At 48.7% G+C, this 13,080-nt stretch overlaps 1 protein-coding gene across 1 annotated transcript in view; it reads right to left on the bottom strand.

The window, feature by feature from the left end:
• The window catches only part of LOC102384022 (dynein heavy chain 5, axonemal-like), a 303,673-nt gene that overhangs the window by 197,437 nt on the left and 93,156 nt on the right, over positions 1 to 13,080 (bottom strand). The window contains exon 31 of the mRNA XM_025201485.1: positions 11,294 to 11,456. Coding sequence (XP_025057270.1) covers positions 11,294 to 11,456 — 163 coding nt within the window. The remainder of the gene's footprint in view (positions 1 to 11,293; positions 11,457 to 13,080) is intronic.

The following is a 13,080-nucleotide window of genomic DNA, read 5'->3' as shown; positions in this document are numbered from 1 at the left end:
CCGGAGCCCCTCCCAATCCCTGCTGGTCCCCCCGGTGAGTTTGTAAACAGCCACCAGATCCCCTTTCAGCCTGCTCTTGTGGAGGCTAAATAGGTTCAGGCCCTTTAGCCTCTCTTTGTAGGGCCTGGCCTGCTGCCCACTGACCCTGCGAGTGGCCCTCCCCTGGACCCTCTCAATGCCAGCCACATCCCTCTTGAAGTATGGCATCCAGAACTGGATGCAGTACTCCAACTGTGGTGTGACCAATGCCACATAGAGGGGAAAGATCACCTCCATGGACCTGCTTGTGATGCATCTGTAGAAGCACGACAAGGTGCGGTTAGCCTTACTGACTGCTTCCTCACATTGGTGGCTCATGTTCAACCTGGAGTCAACAATGACTCCAAGATCCCTTTCTGCCACTGTGTTGAGAAGAAGGGTGTTCCCCAACCTATAGGTGTGTTGCTGGGTCCTTCTCCCTAGATGCAGTACCTTGCACTTGTCTGCATTGAATGCCATCATCCACCCACCTCTGTAACTTGTCTAGATATAGCTGGATTCTGTCCCTCCCCTCCACCATGCCCACCTTGCCCCACAACTTGGTGCCATCAGTGAATTTGGACAGTGTGCTTTCCACTCCCACATCCAGATCACTGATAAAGATGTTGAACAGTATAGGCCCCAGGACCGAGCCCTGGGGGACTCCACTGCCCACATCCCTTCAGGTCGAAAACAACCTGTCTACCACTACTCTCTGGGTGTGACCATCTAGCCAGTTTGCCACCCATCTCACTGTGTGGGCATCAATGCCGCAGTCACCTAGTTTGTTTAAGAGAATGCGGTGGGAAACCATGTCAAAGGCCTTCTTAAAGTCCAGGAAGACGACATCCGCCACAACACCTTTGTCCAGGGACTTTGTGACCTGAACATAAAAAGAAACCAGGTTCGTCAGGCAGGATCTGCCCTCAATGAACCCATGTTGGTTGCCCCTGAGCATTATCTCCCCTGCTGAGCCTTTGCAGATGTGCTTCTTGATAATTTTATCAAAGGTCTTCCCAAGGACTGAGGTAAGACTGACTGGCCTATAGTTACCCAGGTCCTCCTTTCTCCCCTTCTTGGAAATGGGGACCATATTGGCCCTTTTCCAATCCTCTGGTACCAGGCCAGTGCCCCATGAGCGCTCATATTGCCGTGCCAGGGGCCCCACTATGACCCCTGCCAATTCCCTCAGCACCCTTGAGTGAAGAGCATCTGGACCTACTGATTTAAACACATCCAGCCCCTCCAAAAGTTCCCTAGCTAGGTCATCCCTGACCCTAGGCATGGCGGCACCTCTTATTAACTTCTAGCATGTCTCCCATCTAAAATAAACATTCCTGGTTTGTATAGTTTTTCAAAATATTTCTTTAAATAAATTTATTTCTACGCCTCTATTTGTGTTGATCATTTCTATTACTAGTATGCAGTTTTTAAATAGGATCACAAAGCTGAACACAGTATTTGAGATATGAAATGTCAAAATTATGTAACAGTTTTGTATTTTCAGAATTATTTTCTGGTGTTTTTGTATACTAGCTAATATCTTATTTCCCCTTTTGAGTGCTGCCATGCACTGGAGCAGATGCAAATTTCAAGCTTTCCATAATGAAAGTTAAAGGCTTGACTTGTTTCTATCTTCAAACTTGCATATCCACTGGCAGGAGTTCTGTGCTAGAGCAATCCTTAACTTCTGCATTTCCAGACTTACTTTAAATAGGTACTTATTTTAAAATTTGAACTGTGCATTGGTGGCTAGATTCTCACGCAGCTCCAAACAGAACACTTCAGTTAAAATAGAAATCATGTTTCTTCTAATGGGTCACAGGAATTGTCGTGGGAATCCCTGAGGAGATCTAAAGGATAGACACCAGAGAATCTGCCACTTTCTACAGAAGGGATAGGCAACGTTTTTTGGCCGGAGTGCTGAGAAAACCACAATGTCTACCTTGGAAGGTGCCAGAGCGCCGGCATGCCAGAAAAACAAAAAGGGGGGGAGGGGTGTACATGGCAGGACGGACTGCATATTAGTATATTTAATAATCATAAATGTTGCCTTTGTTGTTGTGTATTCCTTTTTTGTTGAGTATGTTGGAATGCGAGAGACAGAGAGAGACAAATAAGAGAAAGAGGGGAGGGGGAGAGAGAGAGAGAGAGAGAGAGAGAGAACAGAGAGAGAACCAGACACACGCACACAGAGAACCATGTGTACAAACACAGAGAACCAAAACACACCCATAACAGACACATGCACACACACATCCAGAACCAGACACATGTGTGTGCACACAGGCACACAGGACCAGACAGAGAAAGACAAACACACAGAACCCAGCTGGGCTCCTGGGCCACTGGACAAATTCTGCTCTGAGGCGCACGTGTACCCGCCAGTATGGAGCTAATGCTGGAGCTCAGAGAATATGTTTGCAACCTCCCAGCTGCAGCCGGCCCAGGCTCTGGGTAGCTGTTGCCAACCACGTCAGGGCTTGCAGCCTCCCAGCCACCTGCTGGGAGCAGCCCGGGCTTTGTGGCTGGCAGCAGCTGCCTAGAGCCCAGGCTGGCGGTGGCATGCCGAGCAAAATGGCATTGCGTGGCGTGCTTGGCACACATGCCGGGGGCTGCTGACCCCTGTTCTACAGTCTGCAAGCATGAAGTTAAGATGATTTCTGACTTCCATTGAAATCAATATTGAGACTGACCGACCCAAATCAGGAAGTCAATATATTATTGCAAACATCCATTTGTGCTGTAGTCCCAACCCTTAGGTCTGAATCCTATTCTGCCTACTAGATATTAAACCTGTACAGCTAGCTACCTACCCCCAAAGTACACAGCACACTTCAGATAAGTCATCTTGTTTCACCCTATGAAGGTGCTTGGCTTTCCCTTTTTAGCAATGGGCAACCTTAAGTAACTCCAGAATGTAAAAGTCCTGGGGTAGCCAGGCAGCAGGCAGCTGCCATGAGATGCAGGGAGCAATTTGTTCCATATCCTTGTTAATGATATAGCTAGGGGAGACCCCTATGCATCAGTGATTCAGAAAACAAAAAGAGCTCACTCAAAAACAGCTCTGAAGAGATACTGGAAGCTTCTCCACCCTGGAAAGGAGAGGGCACCTACTCCACTAACTGAAATGCAAAGCCAAGACACACAGGTACACCCTTCCCTTTCTAGGAATCCCCCATCATTGTCCTCTCCATATCTCTGTGGACAAGTGAATGTATGGCTTGTGGCACTGGACTCAGGCACACAAGCAACATACTCTACAGATCATCAAGTGAACAATGTGCCTTAACTCAAAGAAGAAACATGGGATCACTCAGACACAGGAGAAGGTGCAGCGGCTGAATTAGAAGAGGGGAGCAGAGGAGGCAGAAGCAGCAGCACTACACCCAGCATTCTTGCTTGGTTTTCTTCTTCCCTTCCACAGGCTGAATGGGAACAGGAGCCCCAGTCAGGGAACATTCTCCCAGATGTATCCCTCAGTCACATACTGAACAATGCCAAATATGCCCTTTATCTCATGGGTAACTGCCACTCATTTAGCTATGCCTTGCAGCTATTCAAGTGGTTACTGTCCTCACACTTCCATATTCATGGAAAGGCAGGGATTCTCTCCACTGGGGTAGCAATCAGGTCACACTGGCACTTGACCTGGTACAGGGGCTGCAGGATTTCCTGATAGAAGACTACATTGTCTTACCCCAAAATCAACAGAGAAGGAGTAATGGCACCATAACTGTACTGCTGCATAGACACCAAAGCGAGGCAAACCAGTCCCTAGTTAACTCCTCTCCAGCCCCAGCTCTCATTTGCGCCACCCTCCCTGGGTCACAGGAAACGTTAAGGGATTTCCCTGAATTGGCATGCCAGGGCCTGCACACCCAGAGAGAGCCAGAAATAAGAGGAAACTGACAGGAGCAGCTGGTCATGGTACAACACCAAGGAGAGGTAGTTAGCCGTGTTAATTGGAAGTCAGGCAGAAGACAGCTACTTTTCCACCCTATAGATTAACTAAATCAGAGACGTATCTAACATAAGCATTTGTGAGCCTGAGCTCACTACATCAAGGAGCCTTTTTCCACTGACAGTCAGTGCTCTACAGCCACATGGGACTGAGGAGTCATTTCATTCCAGGGAGAGGGTGGGGGAGGACTTGCATGTCATGACTGCATGGGATAGGAGGGATGTGCTCAGTGTAACATCCTTGTTTCTATGGTTGAGCTCAAGCATTTTTCGAAGACAGCCTTGTGGCCAGCATTTCCACTGGCAGTCTGCAAAGCCAGCATCATTCAGCTTCTGATCTCGGCATCAGGCTAAATGCAGCCTGCTAGGCAACTCTGTCCCTCCTCCCCCCCGACAGATTTGCAACCTCTGGCAATGCATCTAACTATGTCAAAAGAGTTGTCTTTTGTGTGCTATCTGCCTGGGCAGACCCACAGCAGCTGGATGTACATCGCAGTTGTATCTGCTTGCCAACCTGCACAATCCAGGAAGTTTTTGGTGAGTACTGGGGACAACTTCCTGGGGCAAGTGCTGGAGCGGCCAACTAGGAGGCATGCTCTTCTTGGCCTGCTGCTCACAAACAGGGAAGAATTGGTGGGGAATGTAGTAGTGGATGGCAACTTGGGCAGCGACCACGAGATGATAGAGTTCAGGATCCTCAGGAAAGAAAGGATAGAGAGCAGCAGAGTAAGGACCCTGGGCTTCAGAAAAGCAGACTTCAACTCCTTAGGGAACTCATGGCCAGGATCCCCTGGGAAGTCAGACTGAAGGGGAGAGGAATACAGAAGAGCTGGCTGTATTTTAAGGAAGCCTTACTGAGAGTGCAGGAACAACCCATCCTGAAGCGCAGGAAAATAGCAAGCAGTGGCGACACACAGGGAGTGCACAAGGGTGCACACGCTCCCCCTGTCAGGCTGCGCTCCCTGTTTAGGCGATGGGCAGGGGGGCAGGCGGGAATGCCAGTGCCCGCCCTGGGAGTGCCAGCTGGGGAGCGGGGCTGCCAGCAAAAGCGGCCATGCTGCTTCTGGAAGTGGTTGTGGGACTTCCAGAAGCAGCATGGCTGCTTTTTGGTGAGATCACCTGCAAGGGGACCCTCCCCGGTCAGTGCAATCAGCTGCCGGAGGACCCATCCCCCGATCAGTGAGATCAGCCACTGGGGGACTCCCTGCCCATCACTGACTAGTGTGTGTGTGGGGGGAGGGCACCAGTCACCCATACTAGCAAGTATGGCAGAAAACCATCTTAGCTTAGGGAAACTCTTCAGTAAACTAAATCACAAAAAGGAAGCTTATAAGAAGTAACAGCTTTGAAACCTGAAGAAATAACTAGGGAAGAATATAAGACCATTGCTTGGGCATGTAGGGATGAATTCTGGAAGGCTAAAGCACAATTGGAGTTGCAGCTAGCAAGGGATGTGAAGGGTAACAAGAAGGGTTTCTACATGTCAGTAGCAAGAGGAGGATCAATGGAAGTGTGGGTCCATTACTGAATGGGGGAGGCAATCTTGTGACAGAGGATGCAGAAAAGGCTGAAGCGCTCAATGCCTTTTTGCCTCATTCTTCACAGGCGAGGGCAGTTCCCAGACTACTGCACTGGGCAGCACAGTTGGGGAGGAGGTGAGCTGAGCACCCTTCAATAGTGAAAGAACAGGTTAGGGACTACTTAGAAAAGCTGGATGTGTACAAATCCATGGGGTCAAACGGGATGCACCTGAGGGTGCTGAGGGAGTTGGGTGGTATGACTGCAAACCCACTGGCCATCATTTTTGAAAACTCACTGAGATCAGCAGAGGTACCAGATGATTGGAAAAGGGCAAACATAGTGCCCATATTTAAGAAAGGGAAAAAGGAGGATCCAGGGAGCTACAGACCAGTCAGCCTCACCTCAGTCCCTGGAAAAATCATGGAGCAGATCCTCAAGGAATCCATTTCTAAGCACTTGGAGAAACGGGTGATTAGGAACAGTCAGCATGGATTCACCAAGGACAAATAATGCCTGACCAACCTGACTGCCTATGATGAGACGCCCGACTCCATGGATGCGGGGAGACTAGTAGATGTGGTGTACCTTGATTTTATCAAGGCTTTTGATACAGTCTCCCACAACATTCTTGCAGGCAAGCTAAGGGAGAATGGGCTGGATGAACGGACTGTAAGGTGGACAGAAAACTGGCCAGAGCATTGGGCTCGGACAGTAGTAATCCACGGCTCAATGTCTAGTTGGCATCAAGTGGAGTGCCCCAAGGGCTGGTCCTGGGGCTGGTTTTGTTCAATGTCTTCATCAACAACCTGGAAGATGGCATAGAGTGCACCCTCAGCAAGTTTGCAGATGACATCAAGCTGGGGGGAGTAGTAGATATGCTGGAGGGTAGGGCTAGGATTCGAAGTGACCTAGACAAATTGGAGGATTGGGCTAAAAAGAATCTCATGAGTTTCAACAAGGACAAGTGCAAAGTCCTGTACTTAAGACAGAACAAACCCATGCACCAATACAAGTTAGGGGATGACTGGCTGAGTAGCAGTTCTGCAGAAAAGGACCTGGAGGTTACAGTGGACAATAAGCTGAATATGAGTCAGCAGTGTGCCCTTGTTGCCAAGAAGGCTAATGGCATACTGGGCTGCATTGGTAGGTGTGTTGCCAGTAGGTCAAGGGAAGTTATTATTCCGCTCTATTCAGCACTGGTGAGGCCACATCTGGAGTACTGAGTTCAGTTTTGGGCCCCCCACTACAAAAAGGATGTGGACAAATTGGAGAGAGCCCAGCAGAGGGCAACAAAAATGGTCCTGGGGCTGGGGAACATGACTTAAGAGAGAAGACTGAGGGAACTGAGCTAATTTTGTCTAGAGAAGAGGAGACTGAGAGGACACTTAATAAAGTCTCCAACTACCTGACGGGGGGTTCGAAAGAGGATGGAACTGGACTGTTCACAGTGGTGGTAGATGACAAAACAAGGAGCAACAGTCTCAAGTTGCAGCAAGGGAAGTTTAGGTTAGATATCAGGAAGAATTTTCTCACTAGAAGAGTAGTAAAGCACTGGAACAGGTTACCCAGAGAGGTGGTAGAAGCTCCATCCTTGGGGGTTTTCAAAACCCAGCTAGACAAAGCTTTGGCTGGGATGATCTAGTTGGGGATGGTCCTGCTTTGAACGGGGTTGGACTAGATGACCTCCTGAGGTCCCTTCCAACCCTAACTTTCTATAATTCTATGATAATTATTTTGGCTGGAGGGCCGCTTAATGAGTTTTGGTGAGCTGTCGAGTGCCACAAACATTGCCCTGCCCCTTGACAGGTGCCCCACCCCCTGGTCACCATCTTGGGACCAGAAGTCCCACCCTCACCCCTGACGTTTGCCAGGAGAAGTCCCTCCCATTTCCCCAAGAAGTACTCCTTTTGGGAGGGTTTTGCCATCTTGGAACCAGAAAAAAACCAAAACATACATTAAAAGCCAAACACAGACTATAACGTATTTTAATTTTATTAGAAAAAATATGTTTATCATCATTTGTGTTTGCATAGTGTATATAGAGGTGATTGCATAATAGTTACAAATAGTTACAAGAGTCTTACTCTTGTATGTTGTGTGTGAGGGAGCATGTGGGGTGCGGTAGGAGTTGGGTCTGTGTGTATGGTGTATGGTGGGGGGTGTGCATGGGGGGGGTTTGTGAGAGGATCTGGCTGTGTAGGTTATGCTGAGGGGGTGTGGGTAGTTGTGGGGGGTTATGGGGAAAAGGTATGGGTGTGTGGGGTTTGTGGGGTGTGAGGGAGGGTAGGGGGTGTGGGGAAATGGGAACCCCCCAAAACTGACCCCTATTGTACAGCCTCTGCCAGCGGTGCCAGCAGCAGCAGCAGTTTGGGGCCCTCAGGATGCTCGTGTCCTGTGCAGGCGCTGCTGCCCAGCTCTGGCCAGAGCTGCACATGGCAGTAAGAAATGCAGCTTGCCTGGCCTGCCTCAGTTGCATGGGCTACCCATGGTGAACGTGTAGCTCCCAGCAGTTGTGCACTTGTGCGCCACCAGGAGAAGCCCCATGTGATGGAGCTGGCTGCCTTCCCCACTCCCTGCCACCAAGGAAGCAGGGGGCAGAGCTCCTCGCCACTTCTGGTGGAGTCCAAGCAGCTGTACATGGTGGAAGGGAGTGGGGAAGGCAGCCGGTTCCGTTGTGTGGGCTACCCCCTGGGGGTGCACAAGTGCCAGGAGCTGTACGAGGGCCATGGGGAGCTGCATGCAATAGAGATGGGCTGGCTTGGCTGCGGTCCTTACCGCCATGTGCAGCTCTGGCCAAAGCCATGCACTTATGGGCAGCAGTGCCTGCACAGGCCACAAACACTCTGAGGGCCCCCACCTGCTGCTGCTGCTGGCAGGACTATACACAATGTGCGGGAGTGCGTGGGGGGTCCTCACACCCTCCCACCCTCACCCTCCCTCCCACCCACACCCTGTCCACCTGTGCTCCATGCTCCCACTGACCCCCTGGGCATGGGCTCTGAATTCCCCCTAGCCCCATGTTCCCTGTCCCTGCCGAGCTGCAGCTCTTCCTCTCTCCCCTTCCCCACCCAAGATGCTTCCCTACCTGCTTCCTGTTGTAGCAGGGAGATGAGAAGGAGCTGCTGGATGCTGGGGAAGCTGAGAAGATCCCTTGGTGGCTGAAGCAGTGGCAGCAGCAGTCCCACCCAGAAGCTCTGTGCTGGCTGGGCCAGGGCCCTTCTGTGCACGAGGGTGGGAGTGAGACACATAGGCTGGACAGGGTATAATTACCCAAAGGCCAGATGAAATTGCCTGGTGGGTTGGACCCAGACCTTGGATCATATTTTGCCCACTTTTGCTATAGTAGGCAAACAAGCCCTGAGACCTGAAGCGATGTGTGTTCCCTCTCACTGGCTATCTAGTATAGTGCAGAAAGTTAAACAGAGAGGTGGAGGCTCAGGAACAGGGTGGATATTACAGCAGCTGTGAAGTCCCCAGAGTGCCAGCCCCAAGTTACACTAGAGGAGGTACAAGCCCTTAATATCTATATGAGGGAGCACCTGAAGGAGATCACAGCACAAATGCACTTGGATTTTATTCCAGCATACCAGGACCACTTCTAGGGACATTTCTAGGCTGTCATTAACACTTAAGTGGGCTAGAGGGGGTGGGTATGGGGCACTGAACCCCTAAAAAGGGAATAGTAGAAGCTCTACCACTAGGCTGTTCACCAGGATTGTTGACCTCTACAATGAGGATGCACTGATCCCACAAGTTGCAAAGCACCTGCAGGTGAGAGCTACCATGTGAACTGCAAGAGTGGAGAGAGGTTGGCCAATCTAGAGATACATCAGCAGGAACTAAGTGGCACAGTATGAAATTTGAGCTAAAGTCCATCATGGTACAAAAATTGTCACAGGTGACACCTGCCCACAAAGGATCCTAAAGTGGCATCAGGCCACCTGCACTCTGCAATGCAATGTTTCTTTTGTATACCTTCAACACCCTCCTTCAGTCACCCAACATACTCTCCCAGTCTGAACCCTTTTTCCCTCCCCCTTTCCACATCCAGGAGAACAGATGTCTCATGTGCCTCCGGTGTCCAAACAGTAGTCCAAATCCAGAAGCTGTCTTGTCCAAGGACTTTTTGCATGGGATATAAAACAATCTCACTAGGAAAAAAGGAAAATTCCTTTCACTGTTCAGATGCTGCAGCCTCCTTCTTCTCCTCTCAGGAAGAACAACCTGGACCACTCCACCATCACTGAAAGGTGGCTTCATCCACCCCTGCCCTTGCTATCTCCCTGAGTAAACTTCATCAGAGCTTGGAGGACCCTGAGCCTGACTCATAGGACCAACATATTAGTAGCAAGTCCTCAATGTCCCCATGAGGCTGATGACCATTTGTGGGACCCTTGGGATTGATGCCCAGTCTCCTGGGACCCTTGGGGTTCAATGTTTCTCACTCAACTCTTTGCCATGGAACATCCAAGGCCAGGCCATTACTCCCTCCAGAAGACCTCTACCTATCATACGTCCTGCACCCGACCCCATTTCCAGCAATGTGAGCCATAGCCACCAAGCCTCAGACACAGACACAGTAGCCCTCAGTACCCAGAATGCAGCCATGGCTCAGGCCACTGAAATTCTGGAGAGGGAAGCAAGGTGGGTTCTGTCTACTTTTGTGACCTGTGTTTTGCAGACCCTGAACCATACGTGACAGCGAAGAGCATCAGCACAGACAAGACTAGACCACTAAATACCCCAGGGCATCACTAGATTGTAGAGCTGATAACAGTGCCACTAATGGTAACAGTTTATGCATCTGCATATGAGGCTGTGCACATGGCTTCCCAGCTGTGAGGGAACTCTCCATTTTGGAATTATCTGCAAAAACAACATTGGTTCCACACAGGAGTCATGCCTGGAATCCAGGAATTTGGCAACATCAGTGAACTCCAGGTGGGCACTGCAGACCACCATTGTGTTCATGGTATGTCCTGTTCCTGTTCATGAGCTCACAGGTCTCTGCTATGGGCTTGCAAATACTGACATAAATATAGTGTACTGCCCTCTAGACAGGGGCAAAGTTCATGATCTACTGAAACTCCAACATAATCATCTTTGAAGCATCAGGGTCAGTAGAAAAAGAGATGTATTCTGCTATGACAAGAATTAGCGCATTCAGGAATTCTCCAAGGACCCTGGACAATGGCTCAACGTCCATGGTATGACCCACAGTTTGTTAGAAAGACCATAGGCTGCTTACAGATGTGGAAACCACCCCCCAGAACTTTACTGAAAACTCAGTGGCCCCCTGTGCCAAGTGCAGCGCATGCCCAGAAGAGGCATTGTGTTAATGTAACCCAGCTAGCCCAAAATCTGTATAGATTGCACACTTCAGCTTTACAGACACTGGGAAGCTGGGTCAAACTGATGCACTTCCTTTTCTGGCAAAGTACTGTTTTTTTCACATCTGTCAGCAGCCACAATGTCCAAAGGCAGCAATGACCTTCTCCAAGAGAGAGACTATAATCTTGCTAAAATGAATATCCTCCAGATTATGCTGAAGCACATTGCAGGTGACAGAAAACCACAGGCCCGAAACGTTATGACTGGAAAATTATAACAAATGTATACATTTTCCATATATCAAATCTAATTATTGGAGGGGTCATCTTATAAGCAGGGTTGTCTTGTAGTTGAGTAAATATGATAGCATGTGCAAGAAGCTACCTGTAAATTCAGCATAAACAAACAAGGAAAGAGGAAGGAAAAAACTATTCACTTTTATATATAATAAACAGCTTACCTGTTTTGAAAATCTGTAAGTTCGTTGTTAATTTTTTCAATGTCTAAGTCACTCCAAAGTATTTCATAGTATCCATTGATTTTATCAATAACTGAATTGTAGAGACCATAAAGTTTCTGAAGCAATGTAAGATCACGTCTTATTTTTTGCAATTCTGGATATTCTGTTTCAAATTTTAAGAGAGGCAAGTTGTGATTATTGATCAGGTATCAAGATAGTTATGTAAATTATAATCCATTCTAAAATGAAGATTTAATAAACACACGTCAGTTTTTGCCACTTAAATTGAGTAGCATCTTACTCCTCACATAGTCCCTTAAACAGTCACCCTGAGAAAGACTGGCCTATAGTATAGTAATACCTTAGCTTTCATTCAACATGTGACTACTTATTTATATAGTAAATATAACCATATTACGTGGGTAATACTCACCCCTATTTCTATTTCATCCACTAGTCATCTAGGACTAACTCCTATTTCACTTTGTGTGTTTAAATGGCATGTAGACAGATATACAACTATTGTTTCTGGCATCTAGACACAGTCTGCAATTCAGCTGCATGCCCAAACATGCTTAGCAAAATAGAATTACCTTGGTAGATAGGTAAGGTTGGTAAGTCCCACAGTAGTAGTTGTTAGCAAGCATTAGCAAGCCTTCTCACCTTTTGGTCCAGTAGCTTAGTAGATAGAGCTCTTGCCTAGGGAGCAGAACTGGTTTTCAGACCCCTTCATTAAGTGTGAGATTAAACCTGTATTTCCTACTTTCCAGCATCAAGGGGAGGAAGGTGGAGATCTAGGCCAAGGCTGTCCATCTGGCAGTCCAGAGGCCACAAGCAACCTGTAAGGGGTCAATGTGTGGCCCAGGGCTCCTGTCTGGCTGCTGCTACCACCAGGGTCTCTAGGCTCTTCCTCCCTCTGTCAGCTTTTGCTTTTTCCCATTTTTCCTCAGCACCAGGATAATCTGTGGAGCAGGGCAGCAAGGGAGCTAAGTTTGGAGCTACCTGCGTGCATAGTGAGGGTGGCGGGGCACCACCTGCATGTGCGGTACAATGGCCACCCACATGTGGTGCAGTGGGAGGGAGCACACAGTCTGGGGGCCCATAGCTTGCACTACATGGCAGACAGCCCCTAGTCACTAAGAAGTTGGACAGCCCTAGGCTAGGCACTACCCAGACTGCCCTCAAGCTTTCCTCTTGAGGTTAGTTCCCTGGGCAGTCAAGAAAGGGAGAAATACTGGACTAGGGAAAACAAGTCAAAAGGTTAGAGGCTCAGTGAAATGGAGGCAGTCATGCCAGGGAGGTGGCTCTGGGTTTTAACGCAGGCCACTGCTCATGATGGGGCAGGAACTTCTCCAGTGCCTCATCCATTTACTGAATAGATTGAATTTTATTAGTAGATGTTTAAGATTGTGAATCCAAAAAGATGACAAAGCCAGTAGGGAAATACAAATCACCCAAGCGAGGAACTAACATTAGAGGGATGGGGATGGGGATGGGGAAGGGAACGCAACTAGGTCACAGAAAATACAATGTTAGCCAACTAAGCCCGGAGGTGGGGGATGGGGTAGTAAATGCATTTAGATGCCTCTAGAGACACATCCACAGTGATGCAGGTAGTGCGTAGTTCTCCGTTTACTCCAGTGGGGAATTTTAACCTGTGGTAACATACATTCAGCTACTTGGGATTCTACTTAAGGCTCCGCATATACATAGATTCATAGATGTTAGGGTCAGAAGGGACCTCAATAGATCATCGAGTCCGACCCCCTGCATAGGCAGGAAAGAGT

Source organism: Alligator sinensis, unplaced genomic scaffold, assembly GCF_000455745.1.
Source record: "Alligator sinensis unplaced genomic scaffold, ASM45574v1 scaffold386_1, whole genome shotgun sequence".
NCBI lineage: Eukaryota > Metazoa > Chordata > Crocodylia > Alligatoridae > Alligator > Alligator sinensis.
Note: the sequence above shows the minus strand (reverse complement) of the source record. Positions and strands in the feature narration are given on the sequence as shown.